Source organism: Dromaius novaehollandiae, chromosome 1, assembly GCF_036370855.1.
Source record: "Dromaius novaehollandiae isolate bDroNov1 chromosome 1, bDroNov1.hap1, whole genome shotgun sequence".
In the NCBI taxonomy this organism is placed as follows: Eukaryota; Metazoa; Chordata; class Aves; order Casuariiformes; family Dromaiidae; genus Dromaius; species Dromaius novaehollandiae.
Window position 1 is genome coordinate 21,237,920 of NC_088098.1, and position 15,190 is coordinate 21,253,109.

Below are 15,190 nucleotides of genomic sequence, written 5' to 3' on the forward strand. Positions count from 1 at the left end.
CACTTGGGACAGACCACCTTGCATCTTTACAGATCAGGGACTGATTGGCTTGATGGCCTGCAGCAAAGGCCCGGAGGTCCAGGTGAACAGCAAGTGGAATGTGAGCTGCAGGAATGAAGGCTAGTTACATACTCAGTTGCATTAGCAGAGTGAAGTTGGATGGTCAAGAGAAGTGCTTTTATTTTCTCTTTTACTTTGCATTGCTGACCCCACATCTGGAATACTGTGTCCATTTTTGGGTCTCCGGTACAACAGTATCAACAAACTGGAAAAAGTCCATAAGGAGATGAAACACATGATGCATAAGGGGAGGTGGAGAGATCTGAGTTTCTTTAGCCTGGAGAAGGTTAAGGGGGGAGGCCTTACTGCAGTCTTCTTTCTAGTTCTTAAGGTGGGCAGGACTATATGGAAGATAGAGCCAGACTCTTTTCAGAGGTGCACAAGGAAAAGGCAGGAGGTAGTGGTCACAAGCTGCAACAAGGGAAATGCTGTCTAGATATTAGGAAAAAAACTATGGAATGAACACTGGAGCAGCTTGCTAGAGAGTCCTCAGTATCTCCATTCTTGAGGATAAGCAAAACTGGACTGCACAAGGATGTGCACAGCATGACCAGAGCAGAATAACTTCAGAGCTGGACTTGCTTTTGGATGCTGGGCTAGATGACTTCCAGCAGTCCCATCAATCCTACTTTTCTCTATGATTTCTAGCCATTACAGAGAAGGTAGGTGGAGCAGAGACACAATTCTATTTATTAATGAAACTGTAGATAAAATTTTGTGGAAAAGAGTCTGTAAAATTGCATTGAATTTGTTGAAATGATTTTTAAGCATTGTCAGGATGAGCCAGTAATCCAGAATAAAGTAGATACTTTGTTCTGGATTTTATTCTGATATTTTTTGTTATTCTTTCTTAGTGCTGAACTAGTCCTGAAATATGTAGTCACAGAATGTGATGAGCAGGTAACTTAGGATTTGTATTTGCTTAGTACCAAAGAGGAATTACAGTGGCTTAGTTCTGCTAGCATTTCTGTCATTGAGAACAGTAATCTGTGTTTGTTTTTAATTCTATTTTTTGAAGAAGGTAAAAACTTGAGATACCTGTGAAACCTCCATGCCTTTTTGTCAGAACTGCTTGTGACTGAAAAATACATGCAGAAGTTACTTGTGTGAGGAAGAAGCTGACGTTTGCACAGCCAAGGAAGGTTTATGTGATCATAGTGTCTCCCTAGAAAGTGGGAAAATATGGAACATTTATTTCAGTCTCAGAAAAATAAGAATAAGTTGGAGGAACATGTATTTTCTTGATGTTTCTGTTAGTTCAAACAGCTCTGCTGTAGTCTCCATAGCTACACTTTGAGATCCTTGCTGCAGATACAGCAAAGTATCCTAGTACAAGGTTATCTGCAGACAAAGCTCTTCTGAGCAATGCTTTTAAGGTGCTCTTTCTAACAGCTTAATTTGTATGTGGAGAAGTTTTGCAAAATGAGACAGCTCTCTTGCTTTGGACAAATAGTTTTTCTGACAGATGGTTTGGGGGGGTGCACAGTTGACATGTCAGGATATAAAAAATATATATGCTGCTCTGGGCAATGAAAATATTTAAAGTTTCAGACTTAATGATACAGAAAATATTTCTAACTTGTAAGGAAATATCCTAAAAGTATAATTGAATTACAAATGAATGAACTGTAGAATAATTGTTTTTTAAACAAGTGGCAGGCCAACAAGAAATAAATGCTATGTTGTGCTTAATTGTTTGATTATAAAGAATTATGTTATTGAGAAATTAGTTTGTTAAATATATAACTTATTTTGTAAATCTAAGACTTGCTTCTATAAGGTGCTGAATTGTACCATATTCAACATGTACGCACAGTAGTCTAAATTTGAGTGACAACAAAGGGAATACTATAAAAAAAAAGTTGGAATAACTTCAGCATTAAGAAAGTCAATAAAACAGCTAAGGTTGCTAAGTGACAGCAAAATATTTACCCATTATTTAAAAAAATAGAAGTAGTTCAAGCAATGAACAGTAAAGGACAGCATACCTTGTGTGTTACCCACATAATATAATATATAGAACCATAAAATTGAGCCATTATGTTACACTATGAAGATCTGCGTAGTTCAGCACAGTAATCACAACTATCATCCTTGTGTTAGTAGTTAGATTATTTAGTCTTATTCATCAGAAGAAAATCTCTTTGAGTATTTCACCAAAAATAAACATTCTCCATCTCTTCTCTACTCTGAAAGACTGGTAATATTCTTGTCTATGTAAGGAGATACTGGAAGAAGGGATAAGGTGGCAGAGGAGAATGGGGGGGAAATGGAGTGATAATCACTGTTTATATCTGGCTATGTGCTCTGCAGGCTTATTCTCATCAATGAGGTAAGATTAAGCTCATTAGCAGTTGGTTACATGGCATACATATTTTCCTTTTCTGGAAGGAGAGGGTAATGATAGGTTCAGCCTAAGGCTCTGTGTGCTGCCCCTGATTGCTGCGATGGAAGTGTGCGTGTCTCTTTCCAGAGCTCTGCCCTGTGGATAAAACCCTTCCTATCACTATGGTGGTGGTAGGAAGCTGGAAATTACAGTAGGGCTTGGCTGGGACAAAGAACAGTGGATAAGGCTTGAGGGGCTCTTGAGAGCTATGCAATACAGTGAGAACTATTTCAAATTGTGTTGCATGAGTTCAAGCTTCTAAGGCTCATTTGGAAATAAAAATAAAACATGCCCAGGTTAGTTGGAAAGCCCTGCAAAGCAGGTACAGGAAACAAGCAGTTGAGCTGAAGATCTTTTAACTAAATGATGTGGTCAGAGGATTTGAGGAGGAAGGGCATTAGATCATCATTGACGCAGCTAGCTTTCAAGGCAGAGAGATTACATGTGAAACAAAATATAAAAAAAACCCCTACTGTATAAAGCCTGTACCTACAAAATGAAGATGCATGTGGAGCTTCTGTTCTACACTTGCTGAAGGACCACTTAAATGTATAGGGCCTTGAGCATATGCTGTAGTTGAATTGTTGCTAGATTACTGGTAGTTGAATTTCTTATCATCGTGGAAGCAGTGTATTTATTGAGCAACACTTTAAACAGATTTGTCCATCGTATCCTCCAGTTTTGGTTTTAGCTGAGGGTATGGACAGGTGGGATAAATTATTCTTTAGCAAAACTCAGTTGATAACATCAGGAAGGATGAATCAATCAATAGGATCATCACTGACCACTAATTTTTACTCCTTTTTTTCTTTTTCTTCCCCCCCCCCCCCTTTGCCTTGGTAAAGGGTCTGGGAGGAGAAGACACAAGAATATGAAGTCTGAAGAACTGCAGGAGAAATTGGATGAAAAAGAAGTTATCTGTCCTTTCATTTCTGTTTGTTCAACAGATGTAAATTTCTATTGCCTCGCTGAAATCAAAGGGAGAGGTTGCTTTTTGAAGCAATGCTCATCAGCTTATTTCTTTTCCTACTCTCCTCTGCTCTCAAAAAGTCTAAATAGTTTTGGCTGAAGTTGTCCAAAAAACAGTTGCTGCTGTGGAAGACTTCAGGCAAAATGACATGGTTTTGAAGCAACTGGAGCTAAACCTTATTAGGAAGTGTTAGGGGGCTTAAATAGTAGTTGGTACTGTAGTTCATGTACACTGCAGCTGAGAATTGGGGAATGACTGTTTGGCTAGCTCCTCCCCACCCCTTACTTTTTATACAGTCTGCAAAAAATATTTTATCTAGCTCTGTTTCATAATTGCAGTCATTGCCTTCTTTTAATTTCCTCAAGTATGCAGATACAGTAAGAGAAAGGCTTATTTTAGTTTGGGAATAGAGAACAAGCAGTATTGTTGCTCATGTCAGGGCAGGTCACAGGTTTATTGTTGCTCACAGGAACCACAATTGCGAGTTTGAGAATGGTGATAGGCAGTTGTTATTTTTTTGCTGTATTTCTCCAATTGCCACAAGGTGGCAATAGTTCAGAATGTTATTCCTCCAAGTCCAGCTCCTCGGTTTTCCATTTTTGCAGGGAATTGGGTCAGGCACAAGCTGTGGTTGCATCCCAGTATCTGTGATGTCCAGGACATTGGAAGGGGGACAGGCTGGTGGCTACTGAGAGGACTTCTGTCTTTGCCGGCTGTTGTCAGCTGTTGCTGTTGGCTGCATGTGTTTGGGGCAGTACTGAGTTGTACTGTGTACATGGCTGGTGACAAGCAGGTCAAAATGCCCTAAATCTTAACATCTGATACTCTGAAGCAAGGGTTTTCTTTTCTTTCTGTTTTTTCTTCCAGACCAAAGGGATAAGCAGTTTTACTTTTACAGCGTGTATATCCTTGTTTTTTCCTTAAAAGTGTTGGTGTTTAATAAAGTAAAAGCTGTGCTGTTGGAACAACTTCCTAAACTGCCAGATCAGTTTAAATTGCAGCTTCTTATAAAAATAGAAGTAAAAACTTGTGTGTAAAAGCAATTTGTTGAGATTGTTAAAAGGTATGAGTGAAACAGGAATACTTCTACATTTTCATATCCAAGCTTTACTTTAGAGCATATGGTCAGCATGACTTTTAAGCAGTGCTGTGTTAGTATTAAAAATATTGAAGAAGTAAAGCATCTACCACAAATCTTCGACAAAAAACCTTTTACTGCTGTAAAAGGAAAATAGATAGGACTATCCTCTTTGAAGTGTTAAATGCAAATGAGGGGTTTTTGTCTTTTAAATAATTAACTGCCTGAAGATATTTTGATATTTTTGATTTGTGAAAGCAAAATTTACTACAGCAACTTGAACAAAAATTATTTATTCTTAAATAAATTAAACAGGTCTTCAAAAAGTTTATTCTGTCTTAAGCATGTGTTTTAATTCTTTGATAGTCTCCTAAATTTAACGGATGTAAAGTAAGAGAAACGTTACCCTTTGCAAAAGAGGAGAGGTCAGGAGAGGAGAACTTTTACCTGTTGCATGGCTGCAATAAAGAGAAGAAAACTTAAGGCGGTTAATCTTTTTTCCCTTAAACAAAGGAAACTTTATCTTTCGACTGCATTCTGCAGAATGACTAAACTGAAATTCTGAATAGGGGAATTCAGTTATCTTTTCTCCCATGAAGCAGTAGTAGTTATTTATGAAGTATCACACAGAGTTATGGCAACAGATTCTATATCATTGAGAATGTGAAATGCACATACACATTACAAAACCAAAGCAGGTTGATGAAATATGAGAGAACCAATGAAGCCTTACTGTGTGTTTCAGTTCATGTCCTGAGTTCTGCTTACATTTCTGGGGATCTATAGTAATAAAGAGTGTAGCTTTTCAGAGCTTTTTCTACTAGTCTTAAAGTGCAGGGCGGGGTACTGACAACAAAGGTGTAAAGAAATAGTGCTTGTGAGAGGCAGGACGCAAAGGGCTGAAAGGTCTTGCACCAAGGTGAGGGTGCATGCACTGCGGACAGATAGTAGAGCAAAAGGATGCACTTAAGGTCCTTTGTGTAAACTGCTGCACAAAAGAATATGTTTAGGGGGATCTGTCACCCCCTAAGTTTAAGCACTTCGTTGGGATCCTGGTTATTCATGACCTCCATATCTCCTCCTTTGTTAACCAAGAGTGACAACTGAAATAGGCTCAGATTTGAGTGGCTGAGTTGTTTGGCAACATCTGAGACTCAAGATGTCCTCTACAGACACCTGTTTCTCTCTATTTACTATAATGGGATCCTAGTGCAATTAGACCTCTCTCATTGTCTGTATTTCTAAGCTACTAACTTTACTTTTTTTTTTCTTTTCTTGAGGTACTTGCCTTCAAATTGAAGAGTGATAATGAATACATTAAAAACAAACAAAATAAAGGGTGAAACATAAGAGGGAGTGAGAATTCAGTGTTCTGTATTCTGACAAATACCAAAACGGAGGAACTGTATGCTGGAGTGGACCACTTAGCACAACTGCATCTCTGTGTATCACAGTGTTCAGGATCTGTGAAATATACTTCAAATTGTCCATAGTATGAGGTGTAGCTTTTCTCATTTTTCATTGGAATTACTATTTTTTAGCTTTGTCAAAGAACTGTATTCCCTTATGCATCCAGATTTCACACTTAAACATGAGTAATTTAAGAAAGGTACAGTAATTCTCAAATGCCACTCAACGCTCAGAATTACTGCTTGAAGTGATGAATATATAAGCAGTGTTTTAAAGGCATTTCAGTTAGTTAAAGTAAAGGAGATCAGAATTAAAATTTATACTTCATTGCCTTATTTATAATGTTTTTGTTTGATATGTGGGTAATAGACAGGCAAATCACCTAAAGAATAAAGTCTGCAAGCATGAAAACACATTTTCATAATTGCTTTGGCAGGAAGCCTGCGTGTTGTAGTGACAGACGTGTAAATATTCTATAGAATGAGTTAGCCGCTCGCTTAGCAGTGGGGCGTTGCCTGTACGAATGGAAGCTCTTAATAAAATCCCCTACAAGAATTAGCATGTGCTTACATTTGACTAAAAGCCCAGAACATCCCCAGTGATTTGTGTTTTCTGATATCTCAACTCTTCCAATATCTTTAGAAAATGAGAGAAGAAATGTATCAGAAAAAGAAATAGCTGTCTTGCATATTTGGGAGTAAGGATTGAGTTCTCTTAGAACCAGTTAACTTGTGAGGTTCTTGTTGCGGCCCGAAGGGAGGCGTCAGGACGACCTCCCTCCCCTTGGGACCAAACGACCAAGTTCGTGATGCCCTTGGACTGAATTAAGGTGAAATGACACCAGCCAACCAGTTTTAAGATTTATTAACACAAAGATAAGGCATGTGGTCAAATAGGATAACCAACTAGCTAGACAAGTCCCGTGCCACACGTTTCCTACTGATTCAACAAAGGAGAGGGAAAAAGAGAGGAGAGAGAGAGAAAAGATATCACCACCCGTGGATCCAGCGTTGTCCTGTTGGTCCTCTTCCTTTGGGAGTCTCAGCGCTGGGGGTGTGGGGGGGAGAGGAGGCTTCCATCTGGTGGTAGGTAGGTCCTCTTCACACAGCTCGAGTTGGGTACCTCCGAAGAGGGACCCTGAACAAAGAAATCCCTGGACAATTATACCTTCCAATCTAAGCTCTCCACCCCTCACACGGTAGTTTAGACCAATAGTAATTTTCTGGGCCTGGGGTCTCCTGCTCCTTATTGGATCTCATCGTTGTTCCTAGGCAGGCTGTTTTCTGCTGCGGTTTCTTCCACAGGTGTGTCTCCATTCCTCGGGCTCTGCTATTGTCTCTCAAGGTCCTGACAAAGAGGTGGTAACTCCAGCAATTAGCACTGTTTCAGATGCAAATTGCTGGTAACTCCCTTATCGTTCCCGCCTGCACCAGCTCTGGGGCCCTTTTCTCACTGAACTAGGGAGTGCAGCCTAAGGCTTCAGCAAATTTAGCCACTCATGCCAAGCACGTTTTATAGAAGTTGCGCTAAAAATGGACAATAATTTACAGTCCAGGTCCCAAAGTCTCTGCCCGATTGTGGTCTTGTTCAGTGCAGGCTCAGTGTGTCCGGGGTGGTCGCAGGGAGACCATCTCGGGGGTCGCAGCAGCCCAGTCCTGTTTCCGCCAGGGACAGATGGCTTGTTCGTGGTTATGGCCTGCCTGCACCCCATGCACCAAGAAATGTTTAAGGCAAAAAGATTCATTCATCGGTCCGCCACAGTTCTTCACAAGGAATGGATGTCTAAAATGGGTGGGTAGATACTACCTTTGGTCTGTGTGCAGACATAATACAAATACTTCTCGTATTGTTTTTTAACTCACAAGGATATGGACTGGCAAGCTTTCAGTGTGTGGCCAGCTGTTCTCAAGAGCTCACGTGGGAAATATTTCCATGTCTCAGCAACCTCAGTTGAAGTTTGCTTACCTCCAAAGGAGGCCTTTTCTTGTGTAGGGGTTTCCTAGGACTTGTTTTTCATTGCTAATCTTTTAGTTACAGTGAGGAACAGTATTATCATGTATTTTGATGAGCTTTTTTTTTTTTCCCCAAAGGCATAGTTCTTTGGCTTTGCGTTGCTACCTCCTACATTTTGCAACTTCTTAGAGGATTTCTTATATTTAATACTTAGATATCTGTACTATTGTTTCCTGTGAAACTAAAACAAATGGTAAGCTTGGGGGTTTGCATGTAATTCGGAGAGAGTTTTGTAGTAAAGTGCTACATGTTTCATAGAAGCAAGTGACTTGACGAACTTAGCAAACTTTATGAATGATGAAAAACCTCCCTCGATATGAAGGAAACAGAAGTTGTCCAAGGTAGGCACATTGTCAGCATAGCAGCAATTTTGTTAATCCTGCAACAGTGTTGTAGCTTAAATGACTTCAGTGTCTACAGTAGTGACTTGAAAGTCTTAAATCACCATCCTTACTGTAGATGCATAAAAACAAGAAACAGTTATGCTGTTGAGATAATGTTATTTGGTGCAGGTTATCCATTACAAATAAAACTTTTTGCTCTTTGAAAAAATGCTTTTGGTTTCTAGATACACGTTTTTCTCTCTTTTTCATGCTTTTTTAACTAAACAAAGTGTGGGAAAATGAAAAATGCTTTTCAGTCAGTTATGTTTGAATTTTTAATGTCAAATTTAAAGCTTAGAAAATATTCACTGGTATAAAGGCTGTACATTAGTTATTAAGTTTGAGGGTAGCAAAACAACTGTTCATGATTTTTGCTTTGTTGTATCCATATGTTGGTGGCTGTCTCCTTTGATATCCCATTCTAACTTCTCTTCACAGATTTGATAAGGAGAAGTAGATAATCCCTAAATATTTAGAGAGTTTATATGAACTGCTGGCAAAAAGCCTACATCTCATCACTGGAGACCTTTCCGGTTTTCCTTCTTCCCATAACATGAAGCTTTGTAAATTGATAAAATAAGTTGAGTGCAAGGTTTAATCATGTAACATCCTCTATTTGGAATCTGTTTTCAAAATGCTCTCAAGTTGCATACAAAATTCACTGAACTAAATTTGGAATCAGTCTTGGAGATGTCTGGCTGCTGTTCTCATGATTAGTTATTCGTCTCTATAGGTAGTGGTGCAACAGTGGTGGGTAGGCGTCTCTTCTCTTTGTGGTGAGCGTGTTTGTTAAAACTTGCCTACAGCGCTGCTTGGGCCACTGAAAAATTTGGAGGCATCTTTGTTGTTTTTCAGGCATTTGAAGGCTGAAAAGATTTGAAATATTTGAAGGCTGGAGCTAAGAGTTAAATTTTGTTGGCTGAGGCTACTGCCATGGTGAGGGTCAGCCATCCAGTCCGGAGTTTGTGTGGCTGCTTCTTCTGAGGAATATTTCACATGCAAACTTATCCCCACTGCTGCGAGGGCAGAAAGGGAAGGGTCGAGGTTCGCTTAGGTGCTCAGTGTGTTCGTGGCTTGCTGCAGCAGCACCCTGGCTTGCCCAGCTGGGACTCTGAAGAGCTGCGGCTCGCCAGCGAGCCAGCTGGCGGGGAGCCCGGGCCCTTCTTCCCCAATCTGTACCTTCCAAATGAATGCTCTAATGCTGAGTGTTTTCACTTTGAGACTAACTGCATTTATTATTGTTTTCTTCCCTCTCCTTCTCTCTTTCGCCTGTAGCTGAATAAGCAGCAACTACAGATCCTGAAGGAACGTTTCCAAGCCTTTTTGAATGGGGAGACGCAGATCGTAGCAGATGAGGCATTCTGCAATGCTGTGCGAAGTTATTATGAGGTAAGTTCCTTGCTTTGTTTTCTGTACTGTTTAACAAGCTCTTAGGATCCTTTTAATGCACATACAGAGAAAGGAATTTTAATTTTCAAAAGCTGTGAACTTCTGAATCTTCTAGAAACAGCATGTGTCATCCTGTCTTGTCCCCTCTTCCCAGTCTACACAGCTTTGCAGTTTTATAAGTGTAAATCCACTGCCTGGGCAAAAGAGATAAACTAAACTGGAAAATATCCACTTGTTTGGGGAGGAGGGAAGACAAAACCAAAAACCCCTGGTGCTAAACATCTTTCTGGCAGAGTTTGATACAACTAGGCACCGCTATCTTTATCGACATATGTCTCCATTACCTCTTGCAATCAGAGCTTCAGTTGTTACCATTTTGAGAAACACATCTTCTGATTTTCATTTATTATAGTGCAGTATTGTTGGAGACAAATCACTAGTTCCCTCCCCAGGGAACAACGCTTTCAATGCAGCTGGGCCAAGCTGTGGCTTCCTGGGATCCCCTGTGATTGCCAGCACCAGAGCCAGTCTTTAGATGTGCTTTTTAATTGCCTAAGGGATAGGTGCTGTCCCAAACTAAGATGACAGTTCACTGTCTTTTTCCTAACGTCAGAAACACATGACTATATTAGAATATATTTTGTGCAGTTAGCAAATGGTATTGTGAATTCATTTGTCTAATGTAACTTCAGACTTGTTTAGTGAATCACATTTCTTTTAAAGGGTCTTTCTCCTTATTTCACTCTGCCACATCATTTTCAGATTTTCTAGCTTTATTTTTAATATATTATTTATCCTTATTCCCTCTCAGCTATTCTCTGCTAGTAAATGAAAGTTTTCTTTGTAGAGGAAAAGATGCAGCTTACATTGTCACTTGGCTTTATGTACTTTAAATTATGTTGCACACAAAAAAGAAGAGATAGGAGGGGGCAGAAGGGCTTCCTGTCATAGATCAGAGTTTCCCCAAATATGGTCTGATCAGTACCGAAGCAGAGACAATGAAGGAAATCTCATAAAAATCCTTGGGAAAGCATGGGGAAGAGTCTGACTTAGGTTGCAAGTCAGCAGATGAAACATGAGAATATGGATATTTCTGAAGTAGTGTGTGGGGGGAGGAGTGAAGAACAGTAGAGGAGTCAAAAAGTAATCCTCCTTTTTGTAAAATTCTGGACTGATAAAATTAAGGCTGGGAGGAGGGATAGTTTGGAAGATTGTGCAACACAAAGCTGAGCTAGTTAGCTGCCCAGTAATAGTTTTTAGAGGGAAGATAGGTAGCGATGGAGTGTTTCAGGGTACTAAACATGAGGTAGACTTGAAAAGGACATAGCATTTATTGTTCTTTATTTAAACTAGCTGTCTAAGAAGGGCTATACTTGTTTTAAATGAAATTTGGGTATGAGGCAGTATCATTAAACCTCACAAAGAAGGAAGTTATAAAGAAGAGTTAGGATCCAGAAGCATCTGTTAAATGTGGCTGAACAAATTTAAAAGCACCAACTGAGGTACAGGAAGTAACCTGTTGTTTGGAAAGAATAAGGTGGTTAAAAAAAAGTCATTTTAAAATAAATGCCTAAACAGTAACTTTCCAGGTAAGATTTACTTTTTGTCTCTTGTGCATGAAACTATCTGGAGTCATCTAGGACTACTTTTGCAGTGTATCAGTTCTTACAATGAAAAGTTACACTTAATAATCTAAGATAGCCATATTAAGTGGAAGACCCAAATTCTTGAGATATTTTCAGCTATTCAGTGTTTGTATTTCTGTGTACAAATGTTCTAACCATCCAGTTTCAACCAGAGGCTTCTAAAAATTCTGGCATTGTTATCAAGTCTGTAATGACACTGTAGGCTGGTGCCATGGGCAGTACTTGTACAGCGTGAGCTCACCTACCAGCCATAAGGAGTTCCTTTGGAATCTTTTCCCCCTTTTCTCTCCCCATCACAAATCCATTTTCCATTCTTTCCAGGGATTTCCTTCCATACTTGCTTTACGTTTTTGCAGTTGTGCCATTTGAGTCAACATTTGTTTGCCGTTTTAATTTCTTTTTAGGGTTGTGGGAAATAGTCAGCAGTATGCAAGTTAATTTACTGAATCCAGCTTTTCAGGAGACCTGATTAAATCTACTGCTCCTCTTCAACACACATTAATCAACTTTTATGCATCTTCCAACATATTGTCTTATTATCATTTATAAGTGGCTTTCATGCTCGTTTTATTTGATTAGTTATCTATTTCTTGAAAATATTAAGCTCTTTTACTTATTGTTGTGTTCAGCTTATGCTGTGTTCTGATGCTTCCAGGTCCATATGTTTTCAACATGTGATCCAGCACGTCTCTTATTTGTTGACCTTTGTTAGTACTTTGAACTGAGGACATCTTGCTTGTCTCAGTCACACAGCATCTCATCAGCTTTAATCTTAATTTCCTTATGCTTTAGTTTAGTTGCAGAGCTACAGTTCAATCTTATCTGACGTGGAAAGAAACCAATATGTGGACTGCACAGTAATTTTTTCACTCTGAAAATCATTAATTTCCCTTTATTCCCAGTCACTAAACCTGTCTAGAATAACTTGTTTCATTCAGAGTTTTTCCTCTCGATTTAGGGATCTAGGAATAACTTCCCAGGATTTAGCAACTTACCATAGTTAAGGCTTTGGTTTACTTTTCTAGAAATATTTGCTGAAAGGGCAATTTATTTCTGCTTAATATTTTTTTTTCCTTTTATCGATTTCACTGTGTTATGAGAGTCATGCTCCTGTATCAAGACTGTTTGGAAGGTCATCACTGTTAAGTTTTGGCTTATCCTCTAATACTATGTCTTTTTTATTGTGTTTCTTAAGACTTTCTGTTAATATTCTAGCATTATTTTTTATCTATCTTAAAAAGGTAATGAGAAAACAATTCATAGGAAAAGTTACCTTGAATTTTCTTTAATCCTGCAAAAATGTTTATTTTCTTGTTCTGTGTAATCTTCACACACACGCACTTTTTAAAAAGCCTGGCCTAAATTTAACAAATTCTCTTTTGTGTTCATATAACTGCTATTGTTGTGTTGATTTGTCTCCTCTTCCATCCTAATATAGTTTTAGAGAAATAGAAAAATATGTTTACAATCCTGTTTCTGTAATAATTCTCTCAGAATTAATGTAATTTTTTGTGGAAAATTCCATTACAGACATTGAGCCGGATTCTAATCATCTAGAACATCAGATGTTGGTGATGCTTTTTGGATAAAAAGAAAAATTCAATCATATGGCAGTTTATTATGAGTAATTATATTGGATGCACTGCTAAGTGTAAAATTAAGAGGGGAAGTGATTTATGTAATAAAGTATTTCTTCACATATTTCAACACAGTTAATTTTCTTAGAGAAGATATCTATAAAAATAGTAGATTTTCTCTCAAATTCTTACGTGTTCATTCATGTAGATAGGAAAATGCTCTTGTGAAGAGCCCTGTTAAGAGACTCTTCCACCTAAGACCATAATAGATGTGTATATATCTTCACCTAAGCATACTCATAGTGCTGATTCTTCAGTCTTGAACATAGGCAGTCTTAGCCATGAGTAAAGTAGGTGCAAAGAACAGTGATGAATATTTCAGATATTGTGGAAGTGTCTTTGGTATTATAATGCTCACAAGTTCTGCATTTTAGTCACTACTTCAGATATGTGCAGCTGTTTTTTCATGTTTTATTTGCTTCTTCATTTGAAGTAGGCCATAATTGCTGAATGCCACTTAAATCCAAGTGTTAAATGCCGGGGGGGGGGGGGGGTGTTATTATTTATTTAAAATTGGGTTTAGTTTGACCTTATGTATTGGCCTGTGGTATAGAGATCATTTTTAACTAACTTAATTTCTATTTAAATTCAGATGTGGTAGTCTTTGGCAAAACCAAATTGTTGTGTGCCACAGTCAGACAATAGGAAAGAACTAAGGTTGGCCCATAGCCGAAAACTGATGAGACAGGAGATTCTTGTGTAAACCTAGCTAATGGCTCAGTACTGCAGGGCTGGGGAGGGAGGGTTTGTAAGGATGAAAAAGGTGGTTGATTTTGGTTATTTTTTCTTTTAGTTAACAACCAAAAGCAGAGGGCCCATATCTGCAGTTACCTAAACTGTAAGACAAACCTTTCCCTTCCTGTAGTAGGTGGGTGGGTGACACCTCTCAGCTTCTCCAGGAAGTAGAGCAAGCGTCCTGCAAACACTTTTGGTATGAGAACCTTAACTGCCAGTGTGAAGCCCTTGTGGGTAATTTGTCAGCAAGGGAGGAGTGAGGCATGAATTCTCCTTGTAGACTGGTGCTTGGACAAGGTTGTCTCTGTAGTCACACTTTTCCTAAGCCTGACTTTCCTGCTTTTTTCAGTCTCTGCTTTTGTACCCTGTGTCTTCCCTCTCCATCTAAGGCAGAGAGCACCCTCCTTCTCTGAGTCGCTGGTTATATGCAGAAAGGATTCCACATCTGCGAGTGACCAAGGCTGTCGTGGTGTGAAGCAAAGATGGACAACCGCAGTTTTGAGCATGTTCAGAGCAGTCGATACAGGGATGTTAAAGAGCTGAAAATTTCAGTAAAGACACAGAATGGAAGGAAACTATATCTAAATAATGCAGTAAACCTCTACCAGTATATCAAGACTGTGATAATATCACTGTCTCTTTAATTTGATCAAGTCTGTGTGGATATGCAGGGGAAGCATGAAAGCATGTCAATTGTTTGGCCCATGTGATGGAAGCACTAGTGTGACAAAACTGTTGATTGTTCCTTGCCCTTATCTTTAGTGGAGGATGAATTGTGTTTATCGTTTTTTTTCTGTGAAGACATTCAGCTGTAAAAGGTTAGTCGGATAAAAGTTGAAGTATTTTTGTAATGGAAGGAGTGAAGTGATGATGCTGTTTCTGCCTGTAATTATGGAAAAATTGGTCTGAAAGTTTTTGTACATATGTCAAGGAGGTGGGGGGTGAAAGTGTCTCAGTGGTGAAATTGCAGAAAAGAAGTAGTTTTCTGGACTAAGTGGTATTTCAGTTGCTTTTATGGCTTGATTTTAATACTAGCTATTTTAGGTACCACATTTTATTGAAGATAACAAAAGGCACACGTGATCCTGATGAATATTTCAGGGTTGAAGATGACTTCGAAAAGAACTAAATACCATTCATTAGGATCAAAACATACTATGCAGAAAATAAGCAGCAATTAAATGTTGGAATGCTCTGTTTTGCTATTATCAAGGCAAAATAATGGAATCAGAAGAGTGTACATTTACTTAAATACATTAGGATAAAAATTGTAGAAGCTAACTGATTTTCGGGGCATAAATTCACTGATTTCTGCTTTCTTCCCCTCCCCCCTCAAAAGTCATAATTATCTTACATGTATAGATGTGTTAAAGGCTATGGTCTTTTTGCTTTCTTTAGATCAGCTTCAAAAACCTGAATACTAGAGTGATTCAGGAGTTACTGAGGATATGGGCTCATTTGATGAAGCTGTTTCAACAACATG

At 38.8% G+C, this 15,190-nt stretch overlaps 1 protein-coding gene across 10 annotated transcripts in view; it reads left to right on the forward strand.

Moving 5' to 3' along the window:
• The window catches only part of CADPS2 (calcium dependent secretion activator 2), a 326,801-nt gene that overhangs the window by 54,436 nt on the left and 257,175 nt on the right, over positions 1–15,190 (forward strand). For all 10 annotated transcript variants that reach the window (XM_064506973.1, XM_064506953.1, XM_064506939.1 and 7 more), the window contains exon 2: positions 9,576–9,689. In XM_064506973.1, the coding sequence (XP_064363043.1) occupies positions 9,576–9,689 (114 nt within the window). The remainder of the gene's footprint in view (positions 1–9,575; positions 9,690–15,190) is intronic.